The following is a 27,695-nucleotide window of genomic DNA, read 5'->3' on the forward strand; positions in this document are numbered from 1 at the left end:
GTTTGTTTTGCAGGCATTTCCCCATATTTCCACACAGTTTAGTGTTAATCCGAATAATAGCTCCACTTGTATGATGGTTGTAGAACTCTTTATTTTGCGACCGTCCACCTTAACCCACAGAAGGATCACCCCCCGCCCCACACTCCACAAAACCCGTGCTATGTACCCCCTTCCTCTAGGCAACACTGCCCCCTAGCATTCTAATATTGTAAAGGTTATTACTAAAAATAAAACAACAATCTCAGTCTCTTCTTTAACAAAAAAAAAAGATGTACTGCTCGATTCAACAAGAAAAAGCAGGACTGAACATCACACTTGAAAGCATAATGTGTATAGTGAACAGTGTGTCGGTTCATTTAATTGTCCAATGCCCTTCATAGAGAGCCTTGAGTAACAATGCCGGAGATGCTCCCTTTTTTGTTAGACAGTCTGCCAATTGATCTTTGGTACTTGACCATAGCACCCGTTGGACTCCTTTTGATTGGATCAGCTCTTTAATCGAACTGATTTCCAAGCGCAGCCTTTTCTCAGCAACAGACTTGGTGGATTTCAATGCCTCCATAAGCGAATGATTATCGGTGACACAAATAATCGGCACAGGTTGGTTAGTACTACCAGCATAGAGCTCAGAGAATAATGTTGACAGAAAAATGGCATTGTCAATTCCCTCAGCCATAGCCAATGTCTCACCCGCTAATGTACTCCTGACAATTCTCTTAATTTTCTTTGACTGCCACGAGATGGGAGAAAACCGGCCGCTTTCGCCCATCAAAACAACAAAGTGCCCACCTTGGGTGCCCCCATCAGAGAGATTTGCAAAAGACGCATCAGTGTATGCAACCAACTTAAGGCATCTTTACCGAGGTGTCTAAAGCTCAACTGATTTGGCCTTAAGTTTAGACACAACTCTGTTTGCTTCATGAATTGTTTGTATGGTAGCGCATTTGAGATTTGCAGCCAGATTACTGGCATCAAACATGGCATCGGGTCTGCTCTGTCTTGCAACCCACAAAAGTTGCCCTATTTTCGACCGTAGCTGATCTCTTTCCTCATCAGTAACAGGTGAAGCTTGCTCAGCTGCTCGCGATGGTGTCAGATGTATAGTCTGTAAATTCTCGATGTATGTGGCTTGGTGTATTTTTACCCTGTCGTCAGAGGTTACAAAATCTACACCCACAAAAGAAAAATTATCATGAGCTTCACGACCAACACTGAATTTCTCTTTGAGATGCACCATGACAGTCAGTTCAAACATATGAGATCCACCCCAAATGAAATCATCAACATGACAAGCAAGAACCCCAGTTACTTCTTTTTCACTGTCCAACCAGTAGACTTCCGGGTCAACTTTGCATATAGTACCTCCCGCACCGATCATTATATCCTTCACTCTGTTGTACCAATACAGAGATGCATCTGCCAGACCATACACACACTTTTTTAATTTCCAAAGTCTTCCCGTACAGTTAGCTTCCGTAGGAGGCTTGACAAAAATGTCTCTGGATAGTTCCATGCCCTGCAGGAATGCCGATTTTATGTCCATCGAATGAAGTGTCCATTGTTTTTGACAAATCACTGCTACAAGAAGCCTCAGTGACTCTGAGGCACAAGTAGGCGAGTCCTTTTGTAGCTCTGCAACTTGCAGCTCTTCAAATCCTCTTGCTACCAGTCTTGCTTTTGGTACCACACCAGTCACTGTCTCTTTCAGAGTGCACACCCAACGGGTGGATATGCACCTCTGCCCCTTGTCATCAACTACCTCAAACACATCATTTTGTCTCCAATTCTGTATTTCACTTGTTTTGGCGTCATCAAATAATACATCATTCGCCACATATATATCCTCACTTCTGAAGTCCGATACATTTTGATCCACCTGAATTTGAAGATTCTCTAATTGTGACACATCTGCGGATATGCTGGTGCCAGCCACTCGAGCAGGCTCAAGAAGTTCCAAATTGTACCATCCATCCATCCATTTTCCGAACCGCTTGATCCTCACTAGGGTCGCGGGGGGTGCTGGAGCCTATCCCAGCCATCTCCGGGCAGTAGGCGGGGGACACCCTGAATCAGTTGCCAGCCAATCGCAGGGCACACAGAGACGAACAACCATCCACGCCCACACTCACACCTAGGGACAATTTAGAGCGTCCAATCAGCCTGACATGCATGTTTTTGGAATGTGGGAGGAAACCGGAGCACCCGGAGAAAACCCACGAAGGCCCGGGGAGAACATGCAAACTCCACACAGGGAGGCCGGAGCCGGAATCGAACCCGGTACCTCTGCACTGTGAAGCCGACGTGCTAACCACTGGACTACCGGGCCGCCACCCAAATTGTACCAATTTTTATATTTTCCGGTTGCTTTCATTGCATGTCCTAAAACCTTTGCTGTTTGTTGAACGCTTGTTTCTGTGGTTTTGAATGTTACAATTTGACCAGTCTTCAATTTGGTATTTCTGTCATGCTCTTGTCCTTCAGCCCTCGTGTCTGCCACAGCTGGCAATGAATCATTCTCTGTGTACTCAGCAAGAGGCCCTTCTTCTTCCAACTCCAACTTCTCAGTGGTACACCGTTGCTTGCTGTCGGTCTCTTCATCACAGGTTGTCTGTGGGTCAACATCATGTTCCTGAGTAACCTTGTTTAGTCTGAGGTGATGAACTCTAATGCAGGTGCCTCCATGTCGAACAAAAACAACAGCACCATCTTGTCCAATGACTACCCCTGGCCCTTTCCATTCTGGACAGTCCAACCGCTTGTAGTAAACCTTGTCACCCAGTTCATACTTCTCGTCTGTGTGACGCAGCCATTTCTTGAGTGCTCTCCGTATTCTCTCTGAACATTCCGCTTCAGTAAAGGCCTTTCTCGCTGCATGCAAAGCTGAAATATGCTTTGCAACCCATTCGCTTTTCGTGGTGCCTTCCAGAGCAGGTGCTTTGTCAATTAACACAGAGGGTAAGTTGGGGTTCTCTCCGAATGCCAGTTGATGTGGACTGTAGCCATGGACACTTTGCATGCAGTTCTTTGCCATTAGAGCCCAATCCATAGCAGCCGCATCCAGTGCTTGTTTTTACTTTCATTATAATCTCAGTTAGCGTTTGATTGTGTCGTTCTAACAGCCCATTACTCCAAGGACTGTAGGCAGCTGTTGTCTTAACTTCCATGTTGAAATTCTCAGCCATGTCTCTCACTTCTTCATTGTTGAACTCCCCACCATTGTCACTGAACAGTCTTTTAGGGGGGGCGTGCACACTGATCCAGTCATGAATAAAATGCTTCACAATCTCAGAGGACTTCTTGGTAGTCAGGACACTTCCTGCGCTGAAACGAGTGAACTGGTCAATAATATGTAGGTACCACACTCCTGGCTCGAGCTCATGCAAATCCACAGCAACAGTTTCATTGTATGTTGATGCAAGTGGTAAGCCAACAGCAGGTTTTGGTTTGACACGGCAATATTTCTTGCATACCTCACATTGACTCACTACCTTATGTAGCAAGGTGACACAGCCAGTGTCCTTGTTGCCAGAACTACTTAAGAGTCTTTGCAGCTTGTCAGCAGAGGCATTTCCAAATTGCTTGTGGAGCTTCACTAAAACTCTCATCTTTTCATCGGTTTTCATTTCATCTGTTATTGTCAGTATCTCATCTTCAGTAGCTGATATGGGCTCCATGTTGTCGTTTATATTGTCACAGGCCAAAATGCTAACACAGTAATGTCCAGAGCTAGTAAAGTCCAGTTTAACAGGCTGCTTGAACATTACTGCACTGTCACGCTCCATGTCCAAAACAGTTCCAGCTCTTTTCAGTGATGCTTTGCTCAAAAGCAGTGGAATTTCGACAGGTACAACTTCAGTTTCTATGTGACACTTTGTGTGCCCAATTGTAGCCGGTATCTTCACACTGTTCACCGAATAGACCACTTTTCCATCTCCAAACTTAAATGGCCTGTGACTTGGCTTTTCTGTCTCTCTCATAGTATTTGCACTGTTCTTTCCCAACACTGTACGGTAGTGTTCAAGCCACTGTTGTCCACACACTGTTCTAGTACAAGCAGTGTCTATTATAGCGGTGCCAAAACATTCTGTCATTAGTATTTCTGCATCTGTAGGCAATTCCTTGGTGAGCAGTGTAACATTACACTCATCAATTTCCGTTTGATCATCCTCTGTTATTCTTACATTCTCACTTTTGTGTGGGCAGTCTTTTGCCCAATGAAACGTGCTTTGGCATACTGCACATTTCGATCGCCGTCCATACTTGTCAAGCGGATTAGTGCCGATCTGCGGGGTTTTCTGTCGAGGGTTTTTTTGCCAGTCACCGCTCTTTTTTCTTCGCTGCTCCGTAGCATACACTGTTTCCTGTTTGAAGCCCTCCGTCCCCGCACTCGCGCTCGCGCCAAATATCCTCTTCAGCGCCGACTTCATATTAGCGAATGTTAAGTCACTGCATGCTGTTAAAGCCAGTTGTCTGTCTGTCGTATCCAGGCACGCCGTATCCAACAACTTGAAAGTTAAAACAGCGTCGGGCAGCTCCATTTTGTATTTCCACATACGTGAATATCGCTGTTCAAATTCAATAATATAGTCCGCCATGGACCCGTTCACGTCTTTCACAATCCGGTCAAAATTGGAGTAAGCCTCATACGTTCTGTCCTTTTCTTCTTTTAGGAACAATCCATCAAGTTTGCCGAATAAAGTGTCCATTCCCGTGTCCTGATTTAAGTCATCAGCGGGAATTTCCATCGCTGTCTCTCGTGCCCTACCTGAAAGCGCCAAAGCCACCGCGAGGGCTTGCTTTTTCTTCTCCAAGTCGGTGACTCTTGTCCAAATTCCGACTTCATTCAATTCCGGTGGCGGGATTCTGTAGTTGCTAACCATCCTCTGCTTCCAGTGTTAATCCGAATAATACTTGTATGATGGTCGTAGAACTCTTTATTTTGCGACCGTCCACCTTAACCCACAGAGGATCACCCCCCCCCCCCACACTCCACAAAACCCGTGCTATGTACCCCCTTCCTCTAGGCAACACTGCCCCCTAGCATTCTAATATTGTAAAGGTTATTACTAAAAATAAAACAACACTTAGGTTCGGGCTATGGGGTGCCCACTCAAAATCAGTCTTGAGACTGATCACTCGGCCTCCAAAGTTCTCTTTCAGCCAATCTCGGGACAGGTTTGAGGTGTGAGAACTTGCTCCGTTTGCTGGAACCAGAAATCTCGGCCAGAGGCATCATTGGACCAATCTTCATCGAAGAATCTGGCACAGCAGTGACAGTCACCACGGAGCGGTATGTGGAGGTCCTCAAAACCTTCAAGAATGAGCTCCAGACCATCTACCCGTCGCTCATGAGCAAGTTCTGGTTCCAGCAAGACAGAGCCAGTTCTCACATCTCAAATCTGTCCCGAGATTGGCTGAAAGAGAACTTCGGAGGCCGAGTGATCAGTCTCAAGACTGATTTTGAGTGGGCACCCCATAGCCCGGACCTAAGCCCCCCAGATTTTTTTCTTTTTGGCTATCTTAAGGACAGAGTCTACGCAGGGAAACTCAGAGCCATCACGGAACTCAAGAAAGCCATCAGGGAGGAGATGAGAGCCATTACCAATTCAGTCTGTAAGAACGTCATGGACAACTTCGTGCTGCGCCTCAAGAAATGCACGGAGCTAAATGGAGGCCATCTAGAACATATGCTGTAGAACAGAGAAAAAAAGGCCAAAGACCCTAGTGTTTTGATGTGATGTTTTGAATATAATAAACTAGTTATGGCCAAAGTTTCATTTCATTCGGACAAAACACTAAGAAACGGGGCCTAATTAGAGTTGGGGCCCGTTTTTTTTGGGTCACCCTGTATATATACTGTGTACATATATATATATATATACCGGTACATATATATACAGTATATATATATATATAGAGAGAGAGAGAGAGAGAGATTTTTTGCGCAATTTTTTCTATAGTCGATCAGGTTTTTATAATAATAATAATAATAATAATAACTTTTATAAATTAAGGTTTAGGTTCAGCAACAGGTGCAATTTTTCTCTGAAACGGCATCACTATAAATGACAACGCATCGGAATATCCGTATTGTGCAAGCTTTTATAGGTCAAACAAAAACAATGAAAATAGCTCAAAAACTTGATGCACATGAAAAAAGACATTTTTTTTAAAATCATTATCAAACTGATGAATAAAAGATTAAAAATGACTTCAATTTTTTTCAAGATAAATAACACTAAAAAAAAAAGAATCTGCCTTTTTGCTTATGATCATTTTGAAGCTATTATTTTAAGAAGAAAAAAACACTGCAAGTTGAATAAATGATTTCCCCTGCCTGTGTGTCCAGCCCATCTGTTTTTAAAAAGGCAAAATCTGTCCTAAATTCATGGGCAGATTCCCCTCAGGCCAGTCAGATGTTGGTTCTCTAAAAAATGTTTGTCTCTACTTTCCTAAAGAGGGTTTTTATAATTTGTCTTGAACGTGACTGATTCCATGTGGGAGGCCTATTCGTCACAACTTTGGCTTTTTCTGAGTCCTCATTTACATAACATTCAGAGAATCAAACAGCCGCACCGTAACGGTTCCATCAACGGATCAATCACTTGGAAAATGGGTCCTCAACAAATGCGGGGACATTTACGATATGAGGTGGAGTGGGTCGCATATCTTAGAATGAGAAGCAGGGAAAGCCCTGGATAAACAAAGGACTGGCAGGAATAACAGGAGGAGTTTCAATAATTCATAAGATGATTGTTGTCACATGAATAGACGTGGTGCCTAGAGACCAACACGGTCCCGCTTTAGTTCTGCGGCGTATGGGCTGTGCATGATGTAATAAAGGCGGCTAAGAACATTTTGTCACAGTAGCATTATAAGAACGTTCATTAAACATTGAAAATACTGTATGTCTACTCTCACCATGTCTGTGTCTGAGACAGGTCCAAAACTGGTGACGAAGATGTCCGTCTTCACCTCAGTGACCCTGTCTGGAAGGCAGAGAATACTTCAACATTCAATTGAGCAGCAGAGGACCACAATTTAACACATACTGAGCTATGCTTTTTTTTTTTGCGCATGGCCAATAGACTCATGATATATACAGTGTATATATATATATATATATATATATACACACACACTGATGAATGAATTGACTGCAAATCCAGGCTCGCCACCATGATGTGACGGTGACAGCACGGGATCCGATGGTGCAGCATCCCTTGGGTGTGCAGCTGCTTAACGCGTGTGAACAACTTGACTCGAGTTGCCAGAAAGATGACCGTGTCATGGAGCTCCGCAAGTACAGTCTCCTCCTATCCCACCAGTATCCCTTGGCTGGCCAAACTTTTAACAATCTTATCAAAGTCTACAGGAGCCATGGTCGGATTATTCTGTTAGGTTTCTAGAATAATCAGAGTAGGGGTGGATCCCACAAACAGACAAGGATAAGATCTTTGCACAAAAAGGCTTAATTACAAGAAGAAAAGAAACACAAGACCAACCAAGTACAACAAATGACACTGGTGACAAAGAACCAGGACAAAATGAGACAAACCAAAAACGCTTGCTATAAGCAAGGAACGGGAAAAATGTAAATTGCTTGTCAACTCAAAGGACAAGCAAATCCAATACACGGGATCACAAACCGAGAATAACAACAAACTACTTTTGTGAAAAAAAATACTATGCACAAACGTGGTGAGTAGCTATGAGGCAAAATGTCATGAACGACTACAAAATTAAGCGCTTGGAGACAGAGCCATGAACAAGGCTAAAAATCCAAGAGCCAGTTGTCAGTGAATCACTGCTTTTTAAAGGCAGTAGGTAACAAAGCCAGATTCGTTTCAGGTGCGGCTCGTGAGGGAACGCCCACTCTCCAGCTGGAGGCTGGGGAAACAAAGCAAACAGGGCAGGATCATGACAATGTCACCTATTTAATTGTGTGCTAAAGAGGCCTCATCTCATAGCGAAGAGGTATGCAAAGACTAACCCGTTCCTCATTGTTTTATGTAAAACTAAACTGACTGGCGTATCAATGACTGTTCCGACAATGTAGTTCCAATAGACTCAGTGACTGTGAATTTCAATGTTGAATGATTGTTTGTCTATATGTGCCCAGGGTATGAGTCTGCCTTTCAGTCAATCAGCTGGGATGGGCTCCAGCTCTCCAAAATGGATGCATGGATAAACTGGCTACTTTGACTATACTGCAGTTACACAACAGCACTTAATGCCAGTAAGTGTCACAAAAATGCCCAAGTTAATTTACCATGAGGGCATTTATATTCCATTTGATTTTTCCAAGAAAAGTGGTAGTGCAGACGACATTTTTCTAAATGTGCGGTTCTGTTAAAAGAAAAAACAAATTTCCAATCAACATATCGGCACGGACACCCGCAGCGGCTCCTCTTGTTTCTTGTTTTATGTTGAGAGGGAAGACATTTCATCTGTGCTGTATGTTACGGCACATTTGACAATAAAGTTGTATCCAATTCAATCCAATCCAATATCAAACCACACATGCAACGACAAGTCAACACACTTAATTATAAAACTATAATGAAATTGTAGCTATTGTTTAACGCCGTCATAAACCGAGGGCTCCCTGTATTGATTTTTTTAATAAGGGGCCATCAAAATGAGTAATTGCAACTGAAACAACAGAACCTCTCAAGTACTGTTATTACTTCAGTTGCTTTAGGGGCCATCCTTACATACCGATGCTGAAGAGAAAGTAGCTATATATCGACATTACGTTTCCGAAACCATCTGCCCACGAACGACAAAAATTTCTACGGGGCATCATACTCGTGTGCTCACCCCGGCCCCTAACCCATCAATTGAAGTAATACAGTATTACGCGACTGCATCAGCACTGCAACATTACATCCATTTGCTTCTTCCACATGCTGCCTCTTTCAATAATTACTGAAGCTGGATCTCACGCGCTCACTCAATTTAAAAAGCTTTTCTTTCCCTTTTACTCGAACACTTGTACAATCTGAAGAGATCATTAGTTCAAGCTAAAGTGCTCTGATGCATTGCAGGGCTGGCAGTCGCCCCCATTGCTCCATGAAGATATCTTACGAGCTGGCTTTCTTATTGAGAAGGTATTTGAATCAAAGGAAATGGACAGTAGCAGGCGAACGGGTGTGTATCCCTTTTAGTTTCAGACAATGAAGAGCCACTAATCAAAAAGATGATTTACATGACAGTTTTTTGGCTCGCTTTCTCACATCAGAATTGAAATGTGCAAAACAGCAAGTGCATTTTTCATAACAATTTGTAGAAATAGCAAAACTTCCTGGTTGTCCTGCAAAAGCCATTTTCTTCCAGAAAGTCTTTAGTACATTGCTCAAAAGCAAACAGTTGTGAACATGTCACAACCATCAGAACGAAAAGTATTTGTGTCACTGTGTACGGATAACACACTCAAATTGCTTAGTCGTGTTATCAGTACAATAGTGTACACAAGGAGGGATGTTCTGATGTCAACTCCTGCTTACAGTTTGATGACAAATTCATTCTGTAATTTGTTGAAAACCCATCTCATTGTGATTTAGAAAAAGATAGCACTGCATAGCATGAATATTCTTCTTTTTTTTTTTTAAGTAGAAATTTGAACATGGGACCTTCTCCTTCGGGAACATTGTACATGCAACACGGTAGGAATCACATCACAGTCTTCTTTCTTTAGGCCACAAATTCTCACCCGCAACAATTATCTTCATTTGCTATGAGCTATTGTAGAAAACTGCTTGATCGTTTGTTGATCACAGATTTCACTCCTCAAGAAAAAGTCAAGATTTGCCTGGGAAACAGCTCGAATGAAAATGTATCGAAATATGCCTGACATATTGGGCCCAGTTTTCATGCATAGCGCAGTCCAGCAGTGCACATGAGTGGATTTTACTTTTTTGGGGGCATTTTTCATAAATGGCGCATTTAGAAAAGGGTGTTTGCGCCAATGTGGGAGGAAACACTTGCTTCTAGGCTAATGGAAGAAGAGGCGGGTGGGCGGTCAACGTGGCGGAAGCATAAATAGTCTCGCTGGAGATCGACGTGCATAAATTAAGTTGATAAGGAACTGCGAGAGGACCTCCACTGGGAGTTGATGTAAAGTTGGTCCCTGTGAAGTGGGTAGATGTAGACTGCCTTTCAGCCTGGATTGTGTGTCCGTGGGTGACACACATTTTGATCAACATGACATTAGCGATTGATAACCGGCAGAGAATTGTTCATTCATCATCATTTGCATTGATCTGCCAAAGCATTTGCAACTTGTTGATGGAAATAAGAAACTGCTTTTTGGACGTGCACAAGTGACACAGCAATGTAAAAATTGAACAAGTACTTTTGAGAAAATCTATTCTGATCTAAGAAATGCTCCATAGGGAATTATATATATTTTTTAACTGTAATGCCCATTGTTGAGGCTGTAAATTGTGCTGCCTTCGAATTGTTTTGGTTGATTCAAATGATCTCACTCGGTCAAATTTGTTGCAGTTCAAACACATCAGAATATTCAGCTTTGAAAGTAACCATTACAAACATTTATCTATTATTATATATTATTTATATTATATTCTTATCCTGTACAGGGTGATGGAGCCTATCCCAGCTGACTTTTGAGCGGAGGGCGGAAATATTATGTATTAAAGCATTTATTGTACACAGCAAACATGTAATTGTTGTTCTTCATCAAGTCATTGTTGTAATTTGGGCTAGATGAAGGAGAGAGCTTATTTGACTGTGGGGGTTCTACAATGGTGCTCACTACTACCAGTCACAATTTCCAGATTTCTCTTTGTCGATATGCATCACCCTTGTGTATTTTGTTGAATTTCAGTCGACATTTTTGTTGACCACACCACATACAAAGATAAGACAGAACCAACCGTGCATCCTTGTTGCCACAAACTTGGGACAGCACAGGCCCCATAGAGTAAAATGTTCTACCCAGAGTGCATTTTATGCCTAAGGATGACAGTGAAGTTATTTATAGGAACATGAGGACAATACGCAAAGTTCATTTCTTCAGCACGAACGGGCAAAAATGCTTTCCATAAAATCCTTGTCCCTTCTTACAGATGGGTGTGCTGAACCATGTTTTATTGGTCAGATGAAACCTGGCTCTGTCCTGGCACTGTGAGCCCCGTTTGTGAACCTTCCCAAATGTCAGAAAATGCTTCTTATGCATGTGGACTATTTGTATTCACCAAATCACAATGCAGAAACAAACACCTTTCACAGTATCCACGTTGCTTATTTACATCTTATCCTGGTACAGTGTACACATAATGACACCTCAACTGATACACACAAGTCTCCTAAATCAATATTTATTTGGAATATTTTCAACACGTGATTGTTGGCACCAGCAGAGGTGGAACCAGGGCATCAAAAGGGGCACAGGCACTTTTTGGTTTGTCTTTCACGTGCCCCTTTGCTTCCTTTATCACACCCTTTATTTTTTGCGCTGGGTGGCGCCTATCTGAGCATACAGTATATTTCTTATCAGTAGCATAATAGCAGTACATGAAGCAACTCAGTATTACTCAAAACACACTCTTCACCACAGGATAATCTTTCAGATATATCTGATGACACTACAGTGAAACTCCTCTACAACGAAATCATGTTTGCAGCAATAAATTTTTCACAACAGGTGGTTTTTCACTGTAGCAAATTTGATCTCACACACACACACACACACACACACACACACACACACACGCACACACACGCACACACACAAACGTATGTGTTCGCTTTAGTTTTATTCCAATAGTGCATAAGGAGGAGTATACACTCATTTGACACTTAATATAGTCAGTGAAGAAAGAAAAAAAGGGAAAGACATTGTGAAATTTACGATCAGCATTCACTTTCACTGACATCAATTTCTTGGAGAATGTATTTTATTTTGTTTCCTACGTCTTTCATTTTGATCACTTTTACCCTCTCTTCCAGCGTCAGAGCTCTTTTTGTCTTAGCTGCTTGACATCCAAAGGTCCGTTTTATAGCCATTTTAGCAATGCAACGTTCTTGCTGCGTCTGAAACTAACAATAACAAATACTTCCTGGACTACTGCACATGTGTAAACCAGTGTGGTGGTTGCCTTTGCCGTTTCCGAACGAAGCAGTAGAGCTCGCTGTTGGATTAGACTTCGTTATAGTGAATCTCGTCACGAGGCAAGAGCAGAGAAAAAGATTTCGTACAACGCAGCAGGGGTTTTTTTTCGTTGTATGGGGGACAGGAGAGTGGGAATGGTGTTAATGCATGAAGATTTTTTCACACTACGGGGTATTTTCGCCCATGTAGGTTTAGTTGTAGAGGAGTTTCACTGAACTCAGCAATTTTTTTTCCCAAAATATTTTAATGTGAGATGCAAATGAATTTTCAATGTGATCCTTTGTTGTTTGCATTTTGTGTGTCTGCATTTTGGGGATCCAAAACATTCGGTTCGTTCTCGAGGCTGACACAAACGAGGACTGATTATCAGTGAGTGTGTGTGTGTGTGTTCATGTTTTTGTGTGTGTGTGTGTGTGTGTGTGTGTGTGTGTGTGTGTGTGTGTGTGTGTGTGTGTGTGTGTGTGTTTGCGTGCGTGCGTGTGTGTGTGTACGTGTACTTCGCTTCAGTAATCGTGAACACGACTAAACAAACGACTAAACAATTCCAGTCAGCAACTCTCATCAGTGAGTCAATGCACATTGACTGACAAACTTCAACAGAAAACTGTGAGCCCTGCTATTATCAGGGAACATGTCATGTAACGTGGGGTGCGGCAAATTAGAAGAAAGGCACCACTTGAAAAAGACCCCTGAAGTATGTCAATGTCTTTTCCATATTTGCAACGTGGTCTCTTTGTGCCAACCCAGATACATAGAAAAACCGGTGTGTTGAATTTACTCCATTTTATTTAATCAATTAGTTAGTTGCAAGACCTAAAATCCTCTGGATCTAGATTCATTTTTTAAGATGTATAAAATTCATAAATAAAAAATATGTACCTAGATCCAGTTTAACCTCAGCAAGAATATAAATCGAGCTAAGCTCAGTCTCATTTTGATGATGCTTAAGTCCAAAGTGGCATGCTTTGTACACGAACAACTAAATGTAATTGCTTTCAGCCTGATATGTTGACATTCCATTGGCTTTGCGTAAAACGAAAGAGCCGCGTGCATTTAGACCTACACTTGACTGCCGAAACAAGAACATTTTATTCTCTCCCTTGAAACCTTCCAGTTGCCTCAAGGGGGAAACGTGGGTTCTTCTTGAAAACCTTTGACCTAGATTTCTCTCTTCTACCTTTATTACAAAGTCATAGTGTGGAATGGTTTGACTCATACACTCTGTTGTTTCGTCTTAGGTGAGACAATATGGTTCAATAACCAAACAATGCCCCCGGTTTAATTTTAAAATGCCGCGGTTAGAGCGGATTGCTTGTGATGAATCAATAAAACGTATGTTTTGACACTGAAGAGGATTAAAAAAGACAAACAGCTCAGTCACACTTTAAAATGAGTACAAGTGTTAAGACAAAATATTTTGTCAAACAAAGGACAGAGAGAATAAATGACTGATTTAATGAACGATTGATGGTGAGAATGGCAGTAAACAGAAACGGTGATGTTCTTTTTATATCGCATTGTATTATACATGTGTTATGAAGACAAACTCCAGTAGAGCGTGAATGAGCTCGTTCCCCACAGATGAGATGTACACATTTAATGCGTCCACAATGTGGAAATTCCATCTGATGTTGAATGAAAGCGTTTCACTGTTTGGCCGAAGGGTGGCTTTGCCTTTCCTAAACCGTTTCATATGATACTGATTTACACACTTGTGGTTCTTCTGTATGAAATGTTAAAGTAAAGGTATGCAACTGATATCATTTTCTAACATGCCATGAATTACTGTACAGTCCAAAGCTTTAATCGTGTACTTACACTCGCCTCTTGAGTGTTTCAACAAACATATCGGGGTCCTCGGTTACTTTGAGTTTTGTTTTGTTTTTTGTTTGTTTTTTATTTACTGTATATCATCTAGTTTGAATTAGGTTTTAGAGCAGACATGCTAGTTTTAATTATGTTCTTTTTCAAATATGCTCCTTTTTAGTTTGTATTAGTTTTAGTGTTGGCTTTAGTTTCTTTAAATGTATATGTGAACTACAAAGGGTTGTACACGATAAAAACTGGTAGTGTTTGGGGGGCGGGTCCTAACCCAGTGGTTTGGTACGTGTTGATTTTGAGCAGATTGGGTTAATTATTTTGACCCATCAGAAGCGATTTAAGATTTGATTTTTAAAAAAGTCTATTTAATGTAACAATCTGACTTTGGACATGAGGATTGGGGTTTAAATCCCGTTCAGGTCAGACAGCTCAGACTGGAAAATGGGTTGGGTTATGTCACGAAAACTGTAAAAACTGTGCCAGACATGTCATTGATGCGACTTCCGAGGGTGACCCCCTGAGAGGGGAAAGTTGCTTTTTATCCTTCTTCAAATGATCAATCGTCCAATATTAGTTCTTTTAAAATCGGCAGTTTGCCCATATTTGTGTCCCCCGCCCCCGCCTCCAACCCACGACATCAACTCAGTACAACACAGGACAAAAATAATGACATTCGATCACCGAAAAATGGGTTGCTTACCTACACTGGCACAGTAGTGAAGTCATAATTACAGTAAATATTTGAAGTACAGAAACACTTAAAGGTCATAAAAGGAAATAATCCAGTGGAAAAACAATAAGGAGGTCCACAGCAGTTATTGAGCATGCCTTCACGTGCCACATGATGCTCCTTTGCGCTGCACCGTACTCACTCACTAAGATAATCAAACGCAGAAGTACGTCGACCCCAAATATAAGACATTGAAACTTTCTTAAGCTGCATGACAATCCAGTCTCACACCGCCTCGTATACCAATTCTTCGAATGCATGGGAACCTCAAAACCAATTGTTGTAAACTGAATTTGAGATTTTAAACTTTTTTTCACATTTAAAAAAAATGGTTGTGTAATTTTACTTTTTTTTTTTGCAGCCAAAATACTCCTTTGTGTCATTGAAATAATCAAAACAACGTGGAAAATAAAAGCCAAACGTCACACAACACAGATCGATGACCTACATAAACGTGCATTATACTGTATTGCTTCTGGTGCCAATGCGAGACGCTGTTTTTCGGGATGTCATTCGACTAGTTTTTTTTATTTTATTGTTTTTATTGCTTTAACTTGCGAGCAAAAATCTAAGCTATGAATGTTGTATGGTGGCAGTGACCTCGACGTAATTTACAGCAAGCGACAGTTTGGCCCATGGTGATCAATCCTTAAAAAAAATAAATACTAATTTAAGCCATTTATCGACACTCCCAGTTGAACTTTACTGTCAAACTAAACATAAAACAAAGACAATTACACATTGAGTATTTAAAATAGCTCCACTTTGCCTTCACTCCCCTTAGTTTAATGCTGACAAACAATACAATACAGCATCACACACAGGCAACAAATGTCCTCGATGTACAGTATATGTTGATGTTAAGATACCAAGTAACGGATATTTAAAACTCGTATCTCGGGGCACCACTGTACATATAGATATTTTTTCCTTTGGAAAAAATAAACATGACTGAGGAGCAGCAGTGTACAATGCTACCAGGCCAAAGATCTGCTCCCCATATGGCTGCTTCTGGGCTGATGGCCGCAGGAATTTGAATTTCAAATGGCACCAAATCAGAAGGGAGGAGCTCGGCTTTGAGGTGAGGGGCCGACTGGAAATGAGATGCCACCCCCTAGAACATGATGGGAGAGGCGAGGATGGGGAGGAACACCGGGGAATTTACTGTATTTTGCCTCCTCTACAAAATTACATTACGAGTCTTCATCACAGGGGAAATATTTTATGTCATGCATGTTTCACTCGTATTAGGATTTGTCTCTTTGAAAAGATGCCGAAAAGAATCATTTAATTTTAAATGCACCATTTCACTCAAACTGCACCTCTAAAAATGCCAAATTGAATCAGACGTGTATTGGGAAAATAATCATGATACAGTTCCTCTCAAAAATCTCTTATCTTTGACATGGTTGACAGTCAAATGTTGGTCTTTCTTTCTACGAAACAATGTGTTCTGTAATCTTAATGTTTTGTTTTTTAATTTAATGCCAAAGGTTATCTGTGCCACGAATGCTGATGTTAACCCAAGTGTGTTCAAATGAACTGTCCGCTGTTCAAAATGTACATCCATGGTTTTGTAACATATTTACTACAAGAAAATGAGAAACTTAATAACAACGATATCAAGTTAAAATCATATCTAATGCTTTCTTACCTCCAAGACCAGGGCGGAGACGATTATCATAGCCATCGAGCAGGCTGTCTAGGATGCGCGTGAACAGGGTGATGTTGGTTTTGAAGGCATCAGACGTGTCGTCTGCGTTTACCGATCTGGTCAACACACACATGATAACAACATGACAAGCTAGAAGACCCTTCACAAACAAAATATGATTGTATTTGAGGAGTGCAATCAAAGACCCGATTCATGAAACAAAATGCCATTCTTCCATTCTCCTTTTAAGACAGAACATCTATAAGCCATCTGATCATAGGGCTAAAATGCAACATAATATGCATTGTAAATGAAGTCACAAAAGGTATTACATTCGAGCAGAAAATACTCAACAACTTCGTCAGATCAGGAAGAACAACCTCAGGTCAGTCGTATTTCTATTATGAAGGAGGGGAAAGGAAATGTATGATTTATTCTGGGTAATTTCTTCCAATTTTTTGGACTACTATCTCAAATTATTTACAGAAATTGTTGAAGCTAGTATCAACCTACCAGTAGCAATGCAGTTGATATACGACTGAAAGTCCATGTCCATTTTTGTCCTGACTAACACAATTCAATGCACTAATAGTAATAGAGAGAGAGCGAGAGAGAGGCTCTCTCTCTCTATATAATAACACACAGCCTTTCTACGTTTGCCCTGAATTGTCTCACAAGGGATGACATAGAACATAATACTAGTACATGGAGCTTAAGATGGATATCAAGGATATCTAATAGCAGCTCAGCTGTTTTTCCGTGTGTGTGAATGTGAGTGTGAATGATTGCCTAGTTGTGCTCTGTAATTATTGCCGACCAGTCCAGGTTATACCCAGCCTCTGACTCAAAAAAGATGGTAAAAATGTAGGTAAATGCATGTAAAATACATTTTTACATATATTCACCCTTTCATGCACCCTGTAACCTGATAACATGATAAACTGTCCACTGCAGTAAGCACTGTCCCCGAAAGGGTTAAATGATATGGAATGATGTGAAATGTGGATATTGGATACGATTGGATACAACTTTGTTGTCAAATGTACTGTTTGTGTAACATACAGCACAGATGAAATTTATTCCCTCTCAACATAAACAAGATATGGAATGATGTCGAGTGATGAGATCGAATAATGTACAATACTGTTTAAAAAGAAAAATAAAAGTGCAATATCTTGATTAAACACTAAAGTTGTCCCTTGGTGTGAGTGTGAGCGTGGATGGTTGTTCGTCTCTGTGTGCCCTGCGATTGGCTGGCAACCGGTTCAGGGTGTTCCCCGTCTACTGCCTGAAGACGGCTGGGATAGGCTGCAGCACCCACCGCAACCCTTGTGAGGATGAAGCGGTTCGGAAAATGGATGGTTGGATGGATATTTTGATGAAAAGTGTGGAACGATATTGAGTAGTGAAAAATATGGCATGATAACTGACATGGAAACATATTAAAACATCTGGAATGATGCAAATGACATTGGTGAAATGTGTGTAATAGACTGTATTGATGAAAAAGGTGTAGTATGCGGGAATGTTCAGATTGCTGAAAATCCTTGAGCAATGATGTGTATCTGTGAAGTTGAATGTGTCTGTGGGAATGAATGGCAAACTTTGAGGGTGAAAATGTGGAATTAAAAAACCGGAAGGCTTCCAGCATTCACACAAGAAACGTAACATTTGCACCTTGGCTATGATGAATTGTTCATTTCCATCAAATCAATAACAACCCATTTGGTTTGTCAGCACCATGCCTCCAGGTTATGGCCAGACTAAGGGTGCAGAAGGCGTAAACTGTCTCTCCTTTGTGCACAACATGTGCGTCCACGGACTACAAAATCGGCGGAAGGTCCCTCGGTCATAAACAGCCAACACGCTTCCCCTCTAGGCGTCTCCCTTTCACAGAGTCATAAACTTAAAGAAGAAAAAAATCACCTGGTTATCCACAAAGCCATGAGCGCCAGGCAGGAGATGAGCAGAGGCGAGCTCTTGCCGCTCCACATTGCTCCTTCAACACCGACACGAGCAGGACGCCCACTGCAACGACAACCGCTGGATTTAAACATAACATACAGGTCATTGCATCCAGCAATATTGACACCCAAAGAAGGAGTGGAGTCAGAAGAGATGTGATTGGCTATTAGTATTCAGTGACACACGTCCCACGCACCCACGAACTGCTATTGCCACAAAATACTGGATCGCGTCAGTCCACATATTTTACGCCGTGCCATCAATTAGGCCACAATCGTGAAGATTAATTTCCAAATAGAGTGAGTGTGAAAGAGACGTAGAGGAAAGAAAGGGAGCTTCGCCCCCTTCTCCCACGCGTTTACGCGTTTTGCGGTTGATAATGGCTGTGTGCTTCTTTTGTGCCAAAGCGCACTCACCTCAAGTGCACAAAGTACCCACGGCAGCCGCGATCGTCGACGATAAAAAAAAAAAGGAAAAAGTTAAAGCCAATCCCAGTTTTCTCTCGACGTGATGAATCGATGGAAGTGTGTCATGAGAACAAACAAATCGTAGTCCCAGTCAGCTGGAATGCACCGGCTTCCATAGTGGCTCAATTAAATGAAAGATATGCGTTGGTTAAATAAGGGAGCGAATAAAATAAAATAATAATTTTAAAAAATCAAAACAAGCAGTGTGGGGCTGCTGCTTTCAAAAGGTTTTGAGCAACATCATCTTGTGCTCTCGATGTGATTCGTGATTAGCAAGAAGCACATTGAGCCCCCCCCCCCACCAAGACACACGCACACACACGCACACACGCACACACGCACACACACACACGCACGCACACACACACTACAAAGGCTGACGAGGACACACGCTGGGTCCTAGAGGTAGTTTAGCAATTCCCGAGCTAAGAAGCGCATTCCAAGGAATGTGTGCACCTTAATTGATGTCACTTCCGCTGTAGCTGCCACTCAATATGGTAAATTGGTAACGTATCGATTGTGCAAATCTGGTCGCATTCGGAACTTTGCTGTGACGAAAGCAATGTTTGCCAAGAGGATTTGCTGGCTTTGGGCTGAGCGGAAATGCTCAGATGTTTGTGCTGCTTTGAGACGCTGGAGCAGAAAATTCACCATAGTGACGAAACTGACGCTTGTTTTACGATGAATTACTGTCTTTGTCCAACAGGATAGTGTGTGCGTGCCATAGCTAATACAGTGAAACCTCTCTGCTAATATTTCAGTTAATGATTAGGACACTTAATGAAACACAAAGGTGGTCATACTATTAGGGACACTAGGACATGTGAGATTCTAAATGTTGCCTTTAAAAAGATAACATTGCTTGGTTATGATTGTGAGTGTTGTAGTTAATGGTAACTAACGAAATAAGTCAAACTAAAATTGAAGAAAAAAAACATCTCTCACGAAATGAAATAAAAACGAAAACGAATTAAACCCTAACATCTTCTACAGCTTTCGGGGTGTATCGTAAATTTATTTATTTGTATATTGCTGTAAATCCTTTGCTACAGAAGAAGGATGGTCCTGGATTTGCCACATCTGGCACCCTTTACATTACATCAGCCATCACAACTGATTTTTGAAGTCCCTGGGCAGATTATTTGGCAACACAGCGGATGAAATGTAATGGCATATCTACAGTGGAAACAGTGCAGCCAAGAGAAACGCTATAAAACAAATGAAATAAACCGCCAGGTATCAAATATGAGAATTTCATTGGTGGGGGGGGGGGGGTCATTATAGGTTGGAAATACAGTACAGTACAGTATACTATAGATCAGCATCACTGACAGTGTTTGGACCAACAGAGAAAGCCTTGTTGGCCCTGCTGGCCAAGCGCTGAAATTTCAGCACTAAATGTATCCACTTTCATTGTCAGTCATTGTGCCAACTGGAACACACTCATGACATGAGTGAGTGTGATGCAATGCCTTGCAATAAATGATGTGCTGCAAGAGAATGCAACTCAAGCAGAAGTAACAAATAAAAAACATTATTTGCATGAACAATATAACACTGGTTTAATATATATAAAATGTATCTCTTTTGGAGCTCTTTGGTCCCCAGATCCACCCTTGGACTTGATAATGGGCCCAGGGGTCACATTTACTTAGGCGGCCTGGTTCATTGATCACCTGTCAGAGGTATTGATTAGAGCACAGATCAACAGAACAGCAGCGTGCCGTCTGAAGTGAAGTGCAGGAAGGTGGCAATTGTGTTTGATAATGGTCTGACCCCCGAGGTCCGTCGGTCTGTTTTGATCTGTGTGTGCTTTTTGTGGGCCGCTTTGCTGTCTCTTAAGCCAGGGAATGTGCTGACTGATGATCTTCAGCAAGTCTTTGCGCCACTGCTATTTTTACGACAGTGTTCAATTTGACGCTTGTGAAAGTCATGACATTACAATTCTCTGAGTTATAACGTGGCTTGCTGTGTATTAACGCCTGCAGTCCCCAACATCTCGCTGGCGCGGCACCAATGTGGTCTCCTCAGCCGAATTCTCAGTGCATCATTGTAAACTAGGCTGACTTTGACCACAAGTAGGCAGTAGAGCATGCAGTGTGTTCTGAATGAAAACATCTTCACTCCATCAGCACATGTACTAAACTTGAGAGAGAGCGACATTGCTTGTAAATATCTTAGTCATCTTTCAGCCAGTCTGCGATGAGATGGCCAAGATACTTCACTTTGCTCAGACGTCTCAAGTTCTTACTGGCTAATCTGAGTGGAGGAAACATAAGACATTTGTCCACCTTTGTTCTACAGATCATGAACACACTCTTATCTGGATTGAATTTCATGTCATGGGCAATACCATATACAAAGCAGACATTAACAAGCTGCTGGAGATCAATGGGGACTGAAGACCACAAGGTCATCGGCATAGATTATATGATTCACTAAAGTATTGCCAATCATGTTGTTAAAACCAATCGGAAGGTCATCGACATACAGAGTCAAAAACATTGGAGAGAATATTCCACCTCGTCTGACCTCATTCCTAACCCCAAATGGGGCAGAGACACATTGACTCTATTTTTCTCGCATTGACCGATTGGCATCCCAATAGGACAGAATTCTCTGCAATACCTTGAGGTACATCTCTGCTTCTCATTTTATCAAATACTGTAACTTAAAATGATTAACCTGTTCAAAGGGTTTTGAAGGATCAATAAAACACATTAAAACTGAGGAATTCTTATCTCGATACATATGAATAATTTCCTTTCAGGCCAACTCTGTGCCATGCTTAACTTTAAAGCCACATTGGTTGTCAGTAGAGGAAATTTTCTCCACAATTCTGTCCAACAGGATGCTTTCAAAAACTTTAGACAGTACACTGTCAAAGGCCATGGTCTATAGCAGTGGTGTCAAAAATATGGCCCGCGGGCCAGAACCGACCCGCAAGGAGGTTTGATCCGGCCCACAGGATAATTTAAAAGTGAAAAAAATGCATAAAAGACAAGGAATGAATATTTCATGGAATGAGCGTCCGGTGGGCGGGACAAAACCGAATTCCATGAATTTCATGGTGCAATTCATGGAATATCCGCTACGGGGATACACTGTTTTGATCAGAGGAAAAGACAACATTGTTTTGATCAGAGAAGAAGACAACAGCAGCCTCAGTCTGTCGCTGAGACAGACCCAACACAGCAGGCGCTATCAAGGACATGTGGATACTTTATTCTTTACACATACAGGGTGACCCAAAAGAAACGGGCCCCGTGTACACTTTATGTGATATCTCCTTTATTTATTCACCGATTGCCCTTATTTTACAGGACATGGCAGAATCAACGACCGTGAGTACACCAAGACCCCAGTGGGAGCTGGGACAAAGAATACACTGTGTTAAATTTTACTACAAGACAGGCTCGTTTAAGAAAACCCAGGACAGTTTCATGCGTCAGTTCGAATGTGAAAAGGCTCCATTCAAAAGCAGAATTCAGAACTGGGACAGAGCAAGTTCTCATACCTCAAACCTGTCCCGAGATTGGCTGAAAGAGAACTTCGGAGGCCGAGTGATCAGTCTCAAGACTGATTTTGAGTGGGCACCCCATAGCCCATAGGACCTAATCCCCCAAATTTTTTTCTTTGAGGCTATCTTAAGGACAGTCTACACAGGGAAACTCAGAATCATCACGGAACTCAAGAAAGCCATCAGGGAGGAGATGAGAGCCATTACCAATTCAGTCTGTAAGAACGTCATGGACAACTTCGTGCTGCGCCTCAAGAAATGCACGGAGCTAAATGGAGGTCGTCTAGAACATATGCTGTCGAACGGAGAAAAAAAGGCCAAAGACCCTAGTGTTTTGATGTGATATTTTGAATGTAATAAACTAGTTATGGCCAAAGTTTCATTCGGACAAAACACTAAGAAACGGGGCCTAATTAGAGTTGGGGCCGTTTTTTGGGGGTCACCCTGTATTATAGCACTCTCCTTAATTGTAAAGTGTAGGCAGGGATTACATTTCAATTTTATAATATGCTCGTGTAAATGGTTTAAAAATTCCTTTCTTTATAAATGTCGTTTAATCTTAAAAGTGCATTACTATATTTTTCAATAATTACTTGTTACGGTTTTGTGCCTTTGGCCAGTCAGTGGGATCAGTTGCAATGCATATATGTGAATGATAAAAGTAAATTGCACATTTGTCTAAGGAAATCTTAGGTGCTTCAAATGTTTTGTAAAAGATATGTTCATTAAATTTCAACATTTTCCTAGTGTTCTTTTGCTTCTTTAGACCAAAACAAAGGAAAGACATATTATTTTGGTTATTTATAGCAGAGTATGGTATCATTTTTAATGGTCCGGCCCACTTGACATCTACCGAGGCCGTATGTGGCCCAAAATGTGAAATGAGTTTGACACCACTGGTCTATAGTTATCAGGACAGCCGACTTTACCTGAATTTTTCCTTATCACTGGAGCGAACAAGACAGATATCATTGTATCTGCTAAGAAAGTATGAATTAAGAAGGCATTGAAGCAAACGGCAACCAGTGGGGCTAACCTCACGCTGGCATATTTAATGCCTGTAATGTGATCCAAACCACTTCCTTCGTTACCTGATGACATTTATAGTGCGGGTCACTTCAAAACTGTGGGTCACTTCAAAAAATGACCTTGAAAAATCAACACGCTTCACATTATCAGGTACAAAAACATATCTTTCTTAACACAATTTAAAAAAGTGTTGTAGTGCTGTCTCCACAGCTCATCAAGATTGTCAACGCCTGAGATACCATCTACATTACATGGGGGCACATTACACATGCGCACGCAAACACACACACACACACACACACAGATCTATATCCATCCATCCATCCATCCATTTTACGATCCGCTTTATCCTCACAAGCGTCGCGGGGGGTGCTGGAGCCTATCCCAGCTGTTGAACCGGTTGCGAGCCAATCACAGGGCACACATAGACGAACAACCATCCACGCACGCACTCACACCTAGGGACAATTTTGAGTGTTCCATTAACCTGCCGTGCATGTTTTTGGAATGTGGGAGCATGTCCAAAACACAGGGAGGCCGGAGCCGGAATCGAACCCTGCATTGTAAGGTCAACGCACTAACCACTGGACCACCGGACCACCGGGCTGCCCACAGAGAGAGAGAGAGAGAGAGAGAGAGAGAGAGAGAGAGAGAGAGAGAGGAGAGAGGGGGAGAGAGGGAGAGAGAGAGAGAGAGAGAGAGAGAGAGAGAGAGAGAGAGAGAGAGAGAGAAATCAGTCTCCTCACCATGGGTGATTTTCTGCTCCAGCAAAGCAGCCTAGTCACCTCTCAGTGTGTGCTCATAAATATTATAGATCATCCCAAGCATGATGATAAACATATCTGCAATGCTACCTTTGATTTTATACACATTCACACGGTGCATACAAACCACAGGGATATTTTGGACATGATAGAGTGAGTATACAGTACGTTGCTGTCAGTTGCATGTCAGACAAAAATGCTGTGCCATTCTCTGGCCTGTTTCCTCTGCAACAAGGCTTGAATGGGAGAAAGATGTTACGAGAGGCTGGAAAGATGAGGAGCCCAACAAGGCACTAAGATACTCTTAGAGTGATATCACCCTTAAAAGAACCGCATCAAGCCATTACACAGTCAGAACCACACTGTGATTAAGATCGCATCATCAACTCTCAAAGCGGAGTATCCTTCATGATACAAATAATGATACCTTGTTGACTCACTCTGTGTTACATTTGTCTTCTAAAATCACGGGCCATGAGACAGAGCTCGACGATAAACTTGAGCTTCACATGTGGTATCGGATGTCAGAGTAAACGTAATTATTGCCATCTAGTGGCACAATCTGGTATTATTATTTATTTATTTATTTTTACACAGGGAAAATTTGATTTTTGCAGGGGGCCGACGTCTTTAATAGCAGCGGCATGCATGTGCCAGCTTTTTTTTTAAACCTTTAATAACCCTAATATAGTTTCATTTGTGAAAGTAATTTTCACCCTAAAAAAGTAAAGCCCTATTCATGGATCCTGCTCATCATTTCCATAAAACCCCAAAATCTGCATGTTGTTGAGTATGACTACTTTGCCTTTTAACGCACAAAAGAAAAAGGTAAACTCCATCCGTTGTCATGTTTGTGGACGTTTGCATTTTTTGCCCAGATTTTGCTTTGTTTCTTGTTCTGTCATGTATCACAAAGTCTTGGTTTGGTTTGTGTCTGTATCCGTTCTTGTCGAGGCACACCTGAGCAAGACCCATGTGGCTGGAAGAAGATGATTGGTTAACAAATACCGAACAAGCATACAACACATGAAAATAGAAAACAACACAGAATTTAAAACAAAACCAAATCTGTTCCCCCTAAGAATGCAAAAGTCCACAAACACATCGATGCTAACATCAGCCGATGTGTGAAGGACAAAACAACTTGTGCAGTGTAGAATCAGCTCATTTCAGAGCCACAAGCAACACACGGATATACAGAAGTTCATGTAGAGTTCATGTTCTGCCATGGGCTGTCATCATCAGAACATATGCTTCTGTCTACATAGCTGCATGCAACTTGTACAACTCAATAAATGACTCTTAGCCACGTATTGCTAATGAGAACAAAAAGGTCTGTTCCTTGACCCTAATGAAGCCTTTACTGTGGCAGTTGCACTCACTCACTCACTCACTTGCCTCAGGTTACCAGGGAAACTACAGTGAGCACGCTTCATCTGTATTTTTAGTGGTTATGTCGCCATCTGTTGACAGTAAATTCAAACAATCGATGCATTTCTATCCCGGGCTAAAATTCACTGCTGAGAACAATTGGATGGGATAAATCGTGGGGTCTCACACATTTGTCCTCCACAGCTCGCTGTCGTTATGCTTGGAAACATCTCAAGATCACATGACAACAAAAGGGAGTCGTTACCAACTAAGTGGAAGCACATGTTACCCAAGAAATGGAGGATATTTCCCATGTGCTGCCTGTGGGTACTGGTATAGTGACATGACAATCATAGTCTCATTCTCTGTCTCTTAAATGAACAGCCCTCGCACACAGTTGCACCCAATACTGCATTCGTCTCGATGTACATAATCTTTCGCAATCTGCTGTGATTGATTACAGATTCGTTTCATGTTGTTGCCACACATGCGTTGCAAAACAATGTCATCAATACTGGCGGAAAAGAAAACAGAAATTAACCGGCACGTAATCGACTGTTTTACATACAATTCCATAAAATAAAAAGTGGAGAAATAATTATTAATCTAAATAAAAGGTCAGAATAGTAAATATTGTAATAAGACGAATAGTGTTTTCATGTTATTGGTGACAATATTACCAGCCAGAATCCGTTTAATACACGATATGTGAGTTATCCATATAATTTAAGAAATACATTAACTTTGACCTGGCCATTTCGAGTTCAACAATTTAAAAAAAGGGTTGCTGAGGACGATTCTGCTGCCTGCAAACGGCCACAAGATGGCAGAGGACGCCAAATTAGTGAGCCGTTTTCTCGGATGTTGGTTCTCAGTCTTTCTGCTCACGGGAAAAACAAGTAAGTAAATAAACAAATAAATTGAAACAACACACAGTGAAAGTCTTAAAACAGGTGCATGAGCATCTCATTATGCAAATCCACATCAGTGAAGTGAACTGACCCTTACAATTCGCTAGTGTGCCTACAGTTGTACAACTAAAAACAATTGGACAACTTTGTGACAAGTCCCAGTGTGATAATTGTACCCTGTGATCATTGAGGAAAAAGTCATGATCTGTTTGATTTGTGTCAAGTAGTGTTGGAGAGATGGCAAGTGGACATGTAATGCTTCACAGCATGTGATGATTAAATGCCTGACAGGAGGCAGATGGTAAAGCTCGCAGGAGTACATGGCATGCTGATTTTTCGAGTAAATGTCACCACCAGTCGCTCTGTTGGACTGTGAAGGTTATGTTTCCATGATACAGACACACACGCGAACACACACATACGCATTAACACACACACACACACACACATCGCTCAAGAAATTAATCAGCCACTCCATTTATTGGCCTTATTGCCCCCATTTTTATCTCAATAGCACACGGGCACGTCTAATCGGAGTTGAAGCGGTCTGTCTCCTAGTGTCCACTTCACAGATCTTTGATGCTCCTGCCCAACTTTATAACATTTGGAGCTCTACTCGTTATGTCTTAAAAATGTACTTTGTACGCCTTGACCAGCAAGCAAATCTATGTCTTCTTCCACCATGTCAAGGACTCTCAGGACAGCATTGTCGCATGCCACATAAGAGAATGAAAGGAGACCAGAGGTGATTGCTCTAAGACTGCAAGGGAAGCTCAGCTTCCCCTAAAATGTCAAAAAGTAAGTGATCAAATAGATGTGTGTACGTACAATTGTGTGGACATGTCATTGACTAAATATGCGCTACAACACACTCAACTTTTGTTCTGAATCACTTTCTTAAGACGACGCGACACTCTTCTCATTCATTCCCGCAGCTTCAATGTGCTTTAAACTGTGTGGATGCTGACCGTCGACAGCGCAGACGCTGGGAATCGAGTGAGTTCAGAGCCCATTGTCCCAATGCATTGAAACGAGACGAGTCATTGGATAAATGCTGGTTTTGTCCCGCCCACCGGACGCTCAGCATCTCTGGGAGTCTATGGACAGTGGGCGTGTATCGGCCCGCCCGGACGCTCAGCTTTTCTGTATGATGATTGGATGATCTGTCTGAGACTGAATCTCTTTTTGATTGAGAGCAAAATGAGCCAATCACCGATCTTTTGGTGTAGGCATCCGTGGGAGCATTTTTCAATTCTCATTCTGTCCTGAGTTGAACTGGAGACTTCTTCTAATCATCTTAGTGACACTCTCTTTGTTGAGAACG

The 27,695-nt window shown here is 41.8% G+C and overlaps 1 protein-coding gene across 3 annotated transcripts in view; it reads right to left on the reverse strand.

The window, feature by feature from the left end:
* Positions 1-19,261, reverse strand: part of gabra2b (gamma-aminobutyric acid type A receptor subunit alpha2b) — a 40,662-nt gene extending 21,401 nt beyond the window's left edge. The window contains exons 1-4 of one of the 3 annotated variants that reach the window (XM_086105775.1): positions 19,233-19,261; positions 18,271-18,372; positions 16,345-16,460; positions 6,922-6,989 (exon numbers count right to left, since the gene is read on the reverse strand). In XM_086105775.1, coding sequence (XP_085961901.1) covers positions 6,922-6,989; positions 16,345-16,460; positions 18,271-18,338 — 252 coding nt within the window. In that variant the 5' untranslated portion in view covers positions 18,339-18,372; positions 19,233-19,261. Of the gene's footprint in view, positions 1-6,921; positions 6,990-16,344; positions 16,461-18,270; positions 18,373-18,725; positions 19,054-19,232 lie in introns of those variants that run through there. The other 2 variants (XM_086105774.1, XM_086105776.1) reach the window with 2 other exon arrangements.
* Positions 19,262-27,695: the final 8,434 nt, after the last annotated feature.

This window comes from Hippocampus guttulatus, chromosome 2, assembly GCF_054856545.1.
Source record: "Hippocampus guttulatus isolate MCC_2025c chromosome 2, RoL_Hgut_1.0, whole genome shotgun sequence".
Classification (NCBI taxonomy): Eukaryota; Metazoa; Chordata; class Actinopteri; order Syngnathiformes; family Syngnathidae; genus Hippocampus; species Hippocampus guttulatus.